Consider the following 15,064-nt stretch of genomic DNA (forward strand, 5'->3'; position numbering starts at 1 on the left):
GTAGAGGGGGATAATAGAATTATGTAGAAGCAAAATACTTGAAGATTCAAGGGCAGATTTGATGAATTGCTGATGTTACTATTTGATGAACTATAATATGGTTGGCTTGGGCCCCCCTAACTTCTAGCGGGCCCCTCTACATTTTTGGGCTGGTTACGGGCCTGCTAGATGTTCTCTTTTCATCATTCCGTCACTTTCATCCGTCATCAGCCACTTTCATTTATCACCGTCTTCCTTAACCTTAGTTGAGTTAGCGTGGGATGTTAAACTAAAGGATTTGTGTTATTTTTAATTTCACGCTCATTTCTACGGTTTCGTTTCTCTATTACATAATTAGTATAGCAATAACGCTCACTGTATGAACAATACGTTCTCGTTCAGCTGTCATAGTCGTGTTCTACTCATTCCCTGCAGAGAAGGAAATTATTAGCATGTATGTATTCTCTTTGCTCGTTTTATTCCCCACAGTTTACTTTTCACACTACTATGTGAGTTTGATTTTTATCTCTAACCGAAACGTTCTCTTTTCGAACGTGGGGAATGGGTTTACGGGAAATATTTGTAACCCGTTTCCCCTTAGGATACGCATCAGAATGGAGATGATAAAAAGCTGTAATACCACCCCCATGTCGATGGGGAATAAACTTAGATTTAACTCTTGGGAACATGTCTATGAAATGTTAAAACACTTTTGTTTTTAATTCTAAAACACAAATTGTACAAGTCTCACCCTGAGTTTTTCTCCACATCATATGAAACCGATCATGGCTAACTTATAAGGAGCATGTCTAACACGTATGTGACAAAGACATATAGGAGGGGCTTACTACATAGGCGGCGCCACAGTGGGTGCAGCTGCACTCACGTTAACTTCGATTTTTCAGATTTCCTACAATAATTCTTTCTATTTTGTATATTTCTTGTTTCCTATGTTTGGATATTTGAGTGACTTCTTAAGTTTCTCATCAGTTACTTGCTATCACACCATGTTTTTTCTATTTTTATATATACAAAGTAAAACTTAGAGATTTTTTTTTTGAGATCTTAAGGGTCAATAGTGCAGAGCGCTCTGGCAACAATGTTTGGACGTGTTGTCCTATCCTAGCCTGCACTTACATTACCAAACTCCTGGCGCCGCCTATGGCTTACTATAATGATTTAATGATTTACACTTTTATTTTTTCACATATATTAATTCAAGTTAAACAGCAGTTGATGTCCACCTTCTTAATATAATCTTCCTTTATCTTTTGCACTTTGGTAGTGGTGTGCTAGCTTCAAAAGATTCTCCTGGAACCAATTGTTTGGAGTTCGATGCACCTATGTTTGGAGAGTTTGTTCAAGTTCATGAACATCTGCAAACCACAACGCAGAAGTTTTTTCATTGCTCCGAACAGATGGTTATCGCTGGAAGCCAGGTTCAGAGACTAGGCAATGTGGCAGCACTCTAACCGTAATAGATCAATGGCAGCAGTGGCTTCCCGGCTGGTGTGCGAACGTCCATTATCAGAAGCACTCCTTTCGCCCATATTCGTGGCCGCTTTCTTTTAAATGACACGACACAAAGCTTCTGTGATGGTCTGTTAATCGTGGCTCATCTTCCAGCTAGTCGATCAAGATTATATATATATAAATATCTATAAAATATATTATTTCTTTCAATGGAACCATTATTTCTTTTGTACATCAATAAGGTATTTACCATAATATAGCACTACAACTACATAGTCGTTTCATAACATCATACCCTAGTTATGGCCAACGAAAGGGTTTCAGTTGACAACCCTAATATAAATTCATCCTAGTGAAGTTCTTACGAATACCCCAAATTATTATACATTCTAGAGGAATTGCAAAAATTTTCGATTATTCACACAATATGAACATCCGATTTTCCAGAACTTTCCTAACTGCTCGACATCCTGAATACATACGAGGGCCACTATTTATATTTTGAGCCTAACAATGAAAAAACAGTAGTTTGTCATTGAAAATTGATTTATTGCTTTTCGAAACATTCTCCTTTATGACCAATACACTTTTGCATTCGTTCGAACCATTTATCAAAGCATTTTTCCAAACTTCTTGAGACACCTCCATAATATGGTTTTCAAACGCATCAACGGCTTCTTCCGCCGACGAAAATCGTTGTCCACGCAATTTATTCTTGACATTCGGGAACAAGAAGTCATTGGGTGCCAAATCAGGACTGTACGGCGGATGACCCATTAATTCGATTTTTTGTGTTCAAATAGTTGGCTGTTAGACGAGATGTGTGAGAGCTCGCGTTGTCTTGATGAAGAATGATCCGACGGCGCTTGTTTGTTTTACATATTTGACCGAAGACCTCCGGAAAACAAAATTTGTGTACCATTCAGAGTTGACCGTCCTACGTTCCTCTGAAGGAACAGTTGCCACATGACCAGTTTTCCCGAAAAAAAAAAGAAAAAAAAACAGGCGACCATTTGTTTCGATGTGCTTCGAGCGCGTACAACTTTTGCTGGATTTGGTTCATCTTGAAACACCCATACAGTCGACTGCTGTTTACGTTCCGGCTCATATGCATATATCCATGATTCGTCACCTGTTTTAGTCTTATACACATCTTTTGAAGCACAGGCATTGTATTTATTGAACATTTGTGTGCACCAATTGACAATGCTTCGTTTTGAGGTTTTTTTTTTTTAATTATGTGGGGTGCAACGAGAACAAACGTTTCTCACAGCTAAATTATCATGTAATATTTTATATATGCTGGTGGAACTAATACCTAGCGTTGCCTCAATCTCACACTATGTGTCACATGACGATCTTGCTGTATTAGGTTTCGCACAAAATCAATGTTTTCTTGAATAACAACAGATTTTGGACGACCTTGGCAAATTTCTTCAGTGAGCGAATGGCGGCCACGAGTAAAATCGTATACCAGCGTTTCACAGTGGCAAAGGATAGGGCTTCATCGCCAAATGTGGAAGTAATTTGATCGATGCACTATTGTCTTGATAATCCACGTCGAAAATCGTAATAAATTATCGCACGAAAATTTCCACGAGTTAATTCCATTTTTCTGTTGTCACGCAATTTTCAAGTCAACGTAAACAGCACAAATAAAGCTACTGACAAAACATTTGAAGTACGTTATGGTCAACTATGTCGAACGTTTTTATGCAAACAAAATATGGCGCCTAAATACAATCAGTGTTGCCAAGACTTAAAATACAGTATAAATAGTGGCCCTCGTAGACCCTATAAGATAATGGTTATTATTGTTATTCTGTGGCTTTATATTAAGCAGATAACTGATTACAATGGAAACCAATTCACTAGGTCTACCTAATAAAGAACTTTCCTATGCACACACTTCATGGTAAAGGTATCAATATGTACTTTACAATAACATAGCAAATAACTACATTATTGATAGTCCAATTTTTATTCAATTCGAACATTACATTAAGTAAATGGACTTACACGTTTCACTTTAACTGCTATTCATTTGTTTTTGTTCCATGTAATAAATAAAAAAATTCTTCAATTATATTTGGGAATCATTAATCGAATTTTGTTCGTTTATATTCCAATATACGTCTTTCGAAGTAAATATTATACAACATTGCTACGTGCAGGTCAAGTTTACGCACCCCACTCGAAATAACTGACAAATTATAATTCACTAATTACCTTCTTATCGTCTTCCACAAGATTTCCGCTGGGCGACATATTACTCCATTTAGCATATATGAAATTGAAGGCCACAAGAAGTATCTGTTGAAAATTTACAATTCTTTTACGATTTGTGTATAAATACAGCGTCCGGACATATACTGTAAAAACTTCAGTACAAAAAACACAAACGAACCTGTGACATGGCCACTAAAAAGCACGAGTCAAAGACAGGACGAAGATGGTCGACCCGCGAGGTAGCGCGTACTAATGGGGAGTTTACACTTAGTCGATTTGCGTTCGATTCAGTTAAATTGACGTCACTTTCAACTTAATCGACCGTGTAAACGGGAATTCAACTTAATCGCTTGTTGATCGAAAGCGACTAATCGACTGGCAACTGAATTAAAAGACGTTCTATTTTCTGTGGTTGAAATAATTGAACACATCCATCGATCTGATTCGGCCTAGTTGCTTCGATTTAGTGGCAAATGCAGCGAGTCGATTTAGTCGTGCGACTAAATCGACCAAGTGTAAACGCCCCATAAGGGAGCAGGCACAGAACGACGGTGTGAATACACGTGAGCAAGGGTAATGAAAACACATGAGCTTTCGGAATGATACGATTTCAAATAGCACTTATTATTTAACGCTAGTAACGCTACACCCGTAAACATAAAATACAGTTTTTGTACGCTATAACGAATATTCCGCCGGCCGTTTTTCCATGCAAGTACTGAATCTTATCTGTAAATTTAGCAAAATATGGTATGCCTAAACATGACCAGCACCCATTGCAGTATAACTTCAAGAAAAAAATTGCAAACATAGAAATGCAAATAGTAGTGACAGCAACTTGACAATAACGATGTAAACCTAAATACTATTTTCTGATGACCTAATGTTGATCTTATAGGCACTGGCATTATTATTTAAAAAAAAAAAAAAAAAAAAAAGATAGTGATTACTTAGATAACAGAGATTGAATGTATGAATCCCAAGAAAATTTTGACAAATATATAAGCAGTATTTTAACTCTTCATAAACACTTCATATTCCAACTTGATAAGATTCATTATAAAAGTATGCTTTGCACTTGGATGGATGACCGTAATATTATTTGGAACGACTAGCTTGATCTGTTTGTTGACTTTTAAACTCAGCTACATTTTTTATGCAATTACAAAATCGTATCTCTATTGTCCAATAACGTGATGAATTATGGATAATTGTACTCCTGGAACATAAAAATTAAGTTTTGGAAAACAAATGTGAATAGTGATGCTCACTTGCAATACACAATATTAAAAAGAAAAACGTTTCATAAATATTGATTACAAAGCATTGTAAATTGCATTCATGGTAACTTTCACTACCACTGATTCATAGTACTAGAAAATAACCATCCACGCACCACCACTCTTTCTACAAATAACCATACACCTTATGGTCTCTAGAACTTAAATGGCTATTTTATATTCCTTCACTATAATTTGTGAACATTTCAATACAAACTCATTTTAGTTTTAGAGTTAACATAAACATAAGATAAAACATTTATGAACTACGTCGTGTAATTATCACTTTGTTTCACTTTTCATCCTTGTTTATATACACAGTCTTGGAAGATTGTGTTATCAAAACTAGTAACACAACAGAAAAAACACTATTATTGACATTATAAAACCCACTGGACTATTTAGACATTTGGAAGAACCATTTGCAGGTTTGACACTTGCTTGTGTTGTTATCTCTTCATAAAGATCACATATATCTCCAAAATTCACATTCTCTCTGCAAAGTAGCTCCACACTTGTGTTTCGGCTATTGAGAAAATCATGGATGGCTTGAAGCGGTAATTTACATTTATCATCACATACATTATCATGTTCAAAAAACCGTAAGTAAAATTTTGTTATATCAAGGAGATTAAATTCTTTTGTAATAAAATTTAACCAGCCAGTAGCAGAGCAGGAACAGTTAAATGTATTTCCAGTTACGACGATGTTCACTTCAGAAAGGTTCGCGTTTTCGACATCATCCATGTTTATGTGAAGAGAAAACAGATCAGCTTCATTAATATAATTATTGCAGAAGCTATACTGGAATGTTGATTTTGTCAAGTCTGGGCCTACTCTCTCCAGAGCCTGTGTTTGTAACAACGCGAATACATTTCCCGAGAATTTAATCATGGAAGACGAAACAGAAAATGCATGTGGCATGATACGTGACTTGCACGTGTTATTTATGAAGTTAAATTCATTAGCAGTAATGTTCACAGCATTCATATCTATGGTACTTATTGTATTTCCACTCAACTGAATTTGAGATGCTTCAGCATAGATACCGAAGGCGAATAAATTGTTGATGTTAGAATTAGTAATGTGGAAGAAGCCTTTGTCTAGATTTAGAACCACTGCATTAGGATATATTATATCAATAGTAACTTTATCCCAAATGAATGCTTCAGAAAGCTTTAATGATACTGCACCAGGGTATATTTCGTTTATGTTCACATGACGAAATACAAGAGAATACATTGATATATCTTTGCTTAGACTCGTTGGAGGGATAACATCTATGTAAGATACATTTTCAATCAATAACCGATCTGCCATTTGAAGAATTGTGTACTCTGGTATAGAATCCGGTTTGAAAGAAATATTTTGGATAGTTAAAAGATGCAACACGTCCATTGTTACTACTCTGTGTTCACGGAGAACAACGTCCTGGCAATCTCTTACTTGTAAATTGAAAACTCCATTATGTTCTTCTGGTAACCCTGTGTTTCCTTCAGTAGTACCGACGAAAAGAACCTGCAACATAAATTAGATTTTCTGTTTATCAGGAAAAAAATAAATAAATGCTAGCTTTAAACCAAAATAATGACTTCAGTGATATCCATCACTAGCACCGGTATGTATTAATACAGTCTACAGACGAAACGGTCAAAAACACTTCACTTCACTATAAACATAAAATACTTCTATTGGGGTTGTCAATGAAAAATCCAACGGATCAGTCGATTTTACTCCCTGACAATAAAATTACTTTAATCTTCTAAAGCGGAAATATACATCAGTTGAAAAAGTAGAATATTGAATTTAAATAAAATCCTATAAGAGTCAATCCATTCTAAGTGATAAAGCATGTGCCGCTCGACCTTTTTAAAAAAATCTAATTATTTCATGAATGTTTTCCTATATCAGGGTACTTCAAAACCACAATTAATTATTTTTACAACATTCCATGGCGACACAGAGGCTGCCGCCATTTTGCGTTTTTTTTTTCGATTTTAGGCGTTTAGTTGTTTTGAATATTTCAGCATGTATTTGTCCTACAAAATTGAAACTTACTGGACGTCTCCAACTCGTGCAGAGCTAAAACTTTGATCTCTTAACATTTTTGCCTAAAACCACTTTGATCTACATTCCGCAGTTAGTGTTTACAGCGAGTAAGTGTTCACTGACTTGGGAATGCAGATTAAACGAAAGGACAACAGTCTCCTGTATGAGTTGACAGTTAAAAGAATAAACATGATTGAATATCATTGTTACACCAAGCAGTAGAGCAAGGAGTACTTATGGATTTTTTCTTTCTTTCTTTCATTTTCTTTTGTCAAGGGTGCATTTTGACTATCCTCGCCTTCTGCTGATAGCGGCATTCCTCACTAGTGCTGCTGTCGGTGTGATAAGACAGTGTTACAACTAGAGGAAAGAAAAGAGCTTCAGAGCCTTGACTGGACTAACCATTCATCCTACTTTATTTTACTTCACAACAACAGTAGTAATCGCGTCACTTTAGGACACTTTTTGGCCCCTGGGTCCCTGCCTCAGGACCCATGGTCCCTGGCCCGGGGTCAATAACCTAGGGGTACCATGGCCCACCCCCTAAAATTTGGCAGGGGTACATAGGACCACCCCCAGGACCCATGGTCCCTGGCCCGGGTCAATGACCTAGGGGTACTTAGGACCACCCCCTCTAGAATTTGGCAGGGGTACATAGGAACCCCCCCTTAAATTTTGGAAATTGCCAAATCTAAAAATTTGGTGTGGTAGCCTAGGACCATAGTATGTACCTCTATTAGTATTGGGGGTCTATGTCGTTTCCTTTCATGGGTAAAAAATTGCCAAAAATTTAAATTTCGGAGGTTTTTGACCTAATTTATTCCCTTTGATGGGGTATTATTATCCTATATGGTTATATGAGCATATACAGGGGTTCATTACCTTTCATAAGACATGGGTATATTGGTGCACCCCTTTAAATTTTTGGGAGGTGTACCTTGGCCCACCCCTTCAATTTTGGAAATTGCCCAATTTAAACATTTTGGTACAATAGTATAGAACCATAGTATGTATTACTATAAATTTGGGTGGTCCACTTCGTTCCCTTTCAGGTGTACAAAATTGCCAAATTTTAGTACAACCACATGTTTGGTTTTTGGCTCGTTTTATTCCCTTGGATGAGGTCCTATTACCTTATATAGTTATATGGATGTATACAGGTGTTCATTTCCTATTGTAAGACATAGGTACATTTGTGCACCCCTTTAAAAATTTTGGCAGGGGTGCCTTGGGCCATCCCTTAAATTTTGGAAATTGCCCAATTTAAACATTTTGGTATAATAGTATAGAACCCTAGTATGTATTACTATAAATTTGGGTGGTCCACTTCGTTCCCTTTTAGGGGTACAAAATTGCCAAATTTTAGTACAACCACATGTTTGGTTTTTTGGCTTATTTTATTCCCTTGGATGATGTCCTATTACCTTATATAGTTATATGGATGTATACAGGTGTTTATTTCCTATTGTAAGACATAGGTACATTTGTGCACCCCTTTAAAAATTTGGCAGGGGTGCCTTGGCCCACCCCTTAAATTTGGAAATTGCCCAATTTAAACATTTGGTATAATAGTATAGAACCCTAATATAGATCACTATAAATTTCGGTGGTCTATTTCGTTCCCCTTTTAGGTGTATAAAATTGCCAAAATATAAACGTAAGCAATACGTTGTACCACGTGTTTGGTTTTGACCTAATTTATTTCCTTGGATGAGATCCTATTACCTTATATGGTTATATGGCCATGTATAGGAGTCCATTATCTATCATAAGACATAAGTACATTTGTGCACCCCCGGGAATGGTACCTTGGCCCGCCCCTTAAGTTTTAGAAATTGCCAAATTTAAACATTTGGTATCATAGTACTGGACCCTAATATATATTACTACAAATTTGGGTGGTCCACCTCGTTCTTTTTAGGGGCCATTTTGTTCCGCTTTAGGGGTGAACATGGATACCTTGGAATCGTCCCGAGTTTGATTCTTGGAAATGTTGAATTTAACGTTCCCGCGAAAACGGTGAGAAATGATAGGACGAAACATGAACTTACTTGACTGAGGATTGAAGCAGGGACCTCATACAGTAGAGACAAGCGCTGAGCCATCGTACACGTGTGTTGATTACTATGCAATGGTCCCGAGTTTGATTCTTGGTGCTAGTTTCAGGAAATGTTAACGTCCCCTTGAAACGATGATGAGAAATGATAGGAGGAAACATGAACTTACTTCATTGTGGATTGAAGCAGGAACCTCAGTTGTTAGAGACAAGCGCTGAGCCGCCGTACTCCATTCAGTACGAACAGTTTCGCGTATGAAAAGAAGACGAACAGATTATGTTACATTACACATTTCAGTGCGAGCAGTTTACACTAGGTTTATGTTTCAAATAGAAAGATAGAAGATCTGTGTTGTCATCTTTTTACTTCGTGTGCGACTTTGACCTTGAAGAAAAAACCTTTGCTGACTCAGTGCTAAGCATTGGCATTAAACGTATACACATAATCTTATTGTTTAGTTGGCTGTATTTAGAGATGAATCAGACATTTAAGGATGTTGGTTCGAATCTAGTTGTGTTCGCTGTAACTCAGTGTCTGAGCGATACTTACCGAGATTTTTCCAGTGTTGCCAACACTATCAGAATGAATCGATTCATTTAGTCGGAGCAGTTTCGTGACGAAAAACTGATTTTTGTTTTGTACACAAAATTTTTTTCTGAAACAGAATTTTGATTGTACATAAAAAAATTTTCTGAAACAGTTTTGTTTTGTACACAAAAAATTTCTGAAACAGAATTTTGTTTTCGTACACAAAAAATTTTCTGAAAACATTTTTTTTCGTACACAAAAATTTTCTGAATCAGTTTTTTGTTTCGTACACAAAAAATTTTCTGAAACAGAATTTTATTTTATACAAAATTTTTTATTTCGTACACGAAAAAAAAGTTCTGAAACAAAAATTTAGTTTGATTTTTTTTTTTCATAAAACATTTTTATTTTATCGGTAAACAGATTCAGAAAAAAGAAATTGAAATCGCAGTACAGGAAAAGAATTTGATTTTAGGATGTGAAATAAAACACAGAATCATGTTTTTGTACATTTATTTTTAGCATGTAAAACAGAATACAGAATTTCTTTTTTCTTCAAAGGAAGACGTGTCCATGACGGGTACAAATTCTGTAAAGAGAAAATAAAACATATGAATATGCATGATAATATTTATTTTGTTTCCTGTGAAAGAAGAAAAACAGATTATTAACATCGAACTAACTGATCAAGAGAGAATGAGGTGAGAAAAGAAAAGCAAATGTGACGTACCTGAATTCCTTTTTTTTTCTCCACTGGTTTCTGCAAGGTGATGTCATCTGAGTTTGTCTCCGTTCGTGCATCGTTGAAGCATGTCCCGTGCACCGTCTTGATTCTTTGCCATCTTTGAAAGGTGATGTTGGTGGGATTAGGGAAAAATATGGCTGTTATTCTGTTCTGGCTTTTTTATACCCATAAGGCAATGTCTCGTATGTGTCTGGTATTAATCGGCGTTTTTTATAGTTGAAACTGTACTTCTTTTCTTCAGGTTTTGTGACAAGATGATGATCGTGGGTTCTGAAAATTTTGTGCGGCGTGCTAATGGAGATCTTTTCACTCGATTGATTTATGATCATTTGCTCCAGACTATTGAAATTTAACTTTTGACTTGCAGTATAATTGAGTGTAAACCCACGAATTTTGCATACATAACTGGTTGATTTCGTGTCGGGGTTGTAGATTTCCAAGGCGTATTGTTTTGGGCCACCAGACACGAATTTTTTAATGTATGCTTTTGGTCCAATTGATTCCAGTTCATTTGACATTGAACCAAGAAATACTTCTGGTTCTATTGTGGGCTGTGATGGTCGCTGCGTGAATATCACGGAATCTGTATCGAAATATAGTACTCTTTCTTGCAGCAATTCTAAATATTTGTAGAGTTCCAGACGAGCTTGACACGTTGTAAATGCTCCAAGGACAACATTAGCATTGTGATTTTGTACTGGAACATCATCTTCATACTGCCAATAAAGGTATAACAACGAATCATTAACAGGTAAAATTTGATTGACTTTTATATCTGGAGCAGTTAATTTCTGATACAGTTCTTTGGGGTCGTTAATGATGGTCGTTTGGCTGAAATTGTCTCTTATAGCGAGTCGTCCCCAGAAGGCATTCAAACAGAGTTTTGCAAGACTACGACGTGCTGAATTTGTAATTATATTTGCTGCATCCAAAGTTATGCCTTCACGTTGTTGTACCACTTGAATATACTGCTGCTTTTCTTCTTCGGTGACGCAATTGGCAGGCCATCCAGAAGCTTCCAGCTTCGATTTCAAAAATGTGTTAATGTATTCGCTGAATAATCCGCCAGTCTTGGTTTCTGGATCATATACGGTGATGTCGTAATCCCAAATTTCGTAAATTTCAATGACTTGATAACCAAGTTCAATGGCTTTTTGAATTTCATAGGACACCCACGTTCCTGTTAGACTTCGTTCACTGTCCAAATGTGTACATTCAGAATCTTGATTTAATGCTGTGGCACAGGCAGCACAAAGTGGAAACAACAACTTCTTATTTGAGCGAAATGGCAGCACTGGATGAAACACATTTCTGCTAGGCAAAATCTTCAACTTGACCAATCCGTTGACATCTTGAATGGCCGGCATTTCTGGATCTCCCTGTAGATATATTCGTGGATGCCCTATTGGATACCGTCCACATTTATTCACATAAGGATACAGGGAAACGATATCCAAGAATTTTATTTCTTCGCCTTCATTTTCATTTGCGACGTGATACAATTTAATGGCATTAACACGGCCACCATAGAAGCTGTCTCTTGGATTTAATGGTGTCTTATTAGTATAAGGATGTGTGCTTAAAGAAGAGGCCAATGCTGGATTGAATTTTAACACTTGACGAAATTCACATTCCCACATTTCATGTACTTTATATCCCATGGATCGTAATAATTTGATTTTACGCTGTGTTCTCTCGTAGCGATAGTTCATCGTTTCTTCGGAGTTCTCATAAATGGGTTGATTACGGCCTGTAGGGACACATAGAGGACAGCCATGGAATCTACAGCCTTCAAATTCATACACGTGTTCCTCTTTAGTGTCGGGATCTTTGTAGTAGCCGTCCAGATGAAAACCAGCAACATAAACTTCTTTACCTTTGGCTGCATGTAGAATTGAATGACCCTCTTTTTCTTCCATGTAGGCAAGCCACTGCAAAGCAATCCGTGACTGATTGTTTCTGTGACGGTATCCTCGTGCAGGAAGAATGCTAATAGTATTGGGTTTTAAGAAATTTCGTCGAAATACTAAATTGCACGCACTCGCCAAAGTGATAGCCTCCAGGAAAGGATTGACGTGAGTTTCTTGTTCAAAAGTGGTCATGAAAGATATACAAGCCATTCGAAGTACGTTGACGTCCTGGACACAATAGTTCACCAATTCTTCTTGGAAAACAAACGTATCGTTCTGGTGTTCGTTATACCATGTCATGAATTTTTCTCGTTCATCCACTTTCATTTCATCTGCACCATAATAATGGATGTCCGGTAATTTTCCCACATACGTTTGATTTGCAGCAGTATTAAAAAAGTGCGGAAAATATCCCTTGGTCGCTGGTAAATGAAATGCCTTGGATAATTTACTTAAAGCCATTGGCATGAAATTTAAGGAGTCAATAAACGATAAGTGATTCACTTTCATGCTTAAAATTTTTGCTCCGTTCAATATCAAAGTAGGTTTCAATTCATGTTCTTCCACTAAAGATTTAATAATAAAATGACCATCATATCCCTTAGAGTTATGTGCCAAAGATACAATAAGTTTGATGTTGGGTCGTGGTTGACATAAATACGCAAGAAAGGCATTGATCGGATCATCTTGAAAAATATGTTTCCGCTGTCCACAAACTTCACACGGATGATGTATATCTTCATCTTGAACACAGTTGTAACATACTTGTTGGGCCACCAGTAAATTGGGCTTATGAATGAACGTGTCTTCATCGAAGAAAGTATCCTGTGTGGCTTCGATATCATAGAAGACAATCATAGCCTTCTTGGCATGTAACACTGATGGAACTCCAGGTTTTGAGTCGTATCAGGCTTCATGTAGCATTGGTGGGTAGACGTAACGTGTTTATGGCACACATTACAAAAATAATCTGTACAATCATGTTGTCTTTCCCCTGTATGGACAAACGAATAAATGCGTAGACATTTGGCACACTGTTTCACCATCTTGCATATTGGTTGGCCTTTATGATATGGTACAGTCAGATGATTTGTATAGCATGTTTCACCATAAAATTCACGATTGCATTCTGGACATTGCTTCTCCGTATTGGTCTTACTGCATGGCGGTTTCTGCAAACATTTCTCACACATGGCCGAACAGTTCTTGACGTGTGCAATACGATGATCATATTTTTTGTGGCATGCTACACAATAATACACAGTAGAGAAAACGGCCGTTAATGACGTGATGATGTCATAATGAGAATTGATGCACATTAAATTGATTGGAATTTTGTCTTCGCCACCCGGCCCTTCATACAGAATATCTTCTCCGGAAAAGCTGGTGTATACGGTAAGTTTATAATTTGTCAAGTAGCGTTGCAATTGTCGCAATTCTTCCACAGATCCTCCATGATCTAAATTCACTGATGATCTGGATAAAAGTTCATGTACGGCTGGGAGAACAACACACTTGCGCTGTTTGCGATATTGATCGTAAACTTTTTTATTTGTATCCTTATATTTCTTCAGTCCAATAGCAATCACAATCGCATAAGCCAAACATTTCTTGTCGGTGTTTTTCACTCGTAAAATGCCTTTCTTGCACTTTAATAATTCGTCGTTTAATAAAAGACCTCGACGCATTCTCCCAAATCCACGGGGCACATCCACATGATGAAAATGTACAATGAACGGTTCGTTCATGAGAAAACTATCGTTACTTTGAAGGATGCGATCAAAGGAAGCCCATAAAGTCTCCAGTGTCAAATTACTTGCACGCCGAAAAGATAAATAAAACGGTTTGTTCTTCTCATCATAAGATAAAATCGATAATCCAACCATCGATAATTCGTCGACATTTTCCAATAAGTAATCCAGCATCTGTTGAAAGGAGGCCTGAACCCATTCAACAATATCGGTGCCACTGGTCGGAGCATTAATTTGAATTTCCAGCATTCGTCCTTCAAGATTAAAACGCCGATAATGTCTATTGATTTCTCGCAAGACAGTAAAGCCAGAAGTAGCCATATTCAAATAGGAAAAAAGATAAGGTAAGCAGAAAAGGAATAGGCAAAGAAAACAAATATCTAAAACGAAAAGAGAAAAAAAAAGCACGAATTAAAATTGAATTCAGAGATCACTACGTTATCAAAATGACTACACGATCAATCCTAAAAGAATTATCATATCTCAAATAGTTTTACTGTTAAAATTTTTATTGTCGTCATACTGGAAATCAAACCCGGTACCAACATGTAACTGACCTAACTTTCTGTAGTGATAAAAAGAATGAATGAAATTGTTTTTCTAAGCGTGCTAAGAGAATCATTGTAGTAAGCATTTTTCCTCTGACACTGAACTTTAAAACGTATAACGAACATGAAACGAAAACAAAATCTCATGCACTTGCTTTTCTCGAGCTAAGGCAAGAAAGACTCGAATTCGATTCTCGGCGGGACATCAGATCCCACATTAAACTGCAAGTCCACGTCTCACGTTGTAGGGAACAAAATCGTGCGTAGTTTCTTTGTTTACGTTAATGGTAACTTTCAGAAACTGAGCTAAGTGGTTAGCGTTACGCAACTCTGGTCCGGGTTCAACACCCAGTATGCGCTCAGATTCAACATTAAGCTGTATTCCTAGCCCCCCACTACTGAAAGGACGCTAAACCAAAATCAACAAATTTCTCGTGCTTACTTCTAATGTGTGGATGTGGCCCGGGTTCAACACCCAGTATGCGCTCAAATTCAACATTAAGCTGTATTCCTAG

At 37.0% G+C, this 15,064-nt stretch overlaps 1 protein-coding gene across 4 annotated transcripts in view; it reads right to left on the bottom strand.

Moving 5' to 3' along the window:
- Positions 1–3,281: 3,281 nt before the first annotated feature.
- The window catches only part of LOC145673729 (male abnormal protein mab-31-like), an 86,946-nt gene continuing 75,163 nt past the window's right edge, over positions 3,282–15,064 (bottom strand). For 2 of the 4 annotated variants that reach the window (XM_081743460.1, XM_081743450.1), the window contains one exon: positions 3,282–6,479. In XM_081743460.1, coding sequence (XP_081599586.1) covers positions 5,307–6,479 — 1,173 coding nt within the window. In that variant the 3' untranslated portion in view covers positions 3,282–5,306. The remainder of the gene's footprint in view (positions 6,480–15,064) is intronic. The other 2 variants (XM_081743480.1, XM_081743471.1) reach the window with 1 other exon arrangement.

This window comes from Thermobia domestica, chromosome 2, assembly GCF_964235325.1.
Source record: "Thermobia domestica chromosome 2, izTheDome1.hap1.1, whole genome shotgun sequence".
NCBI classification, from domain to species: domain Eukaryota; kingdom Metazoa; phylum Arthropoda; class Insecta; order Zygentoma; family Lepismatidae; genus Thermobia; species Thermobia domestica.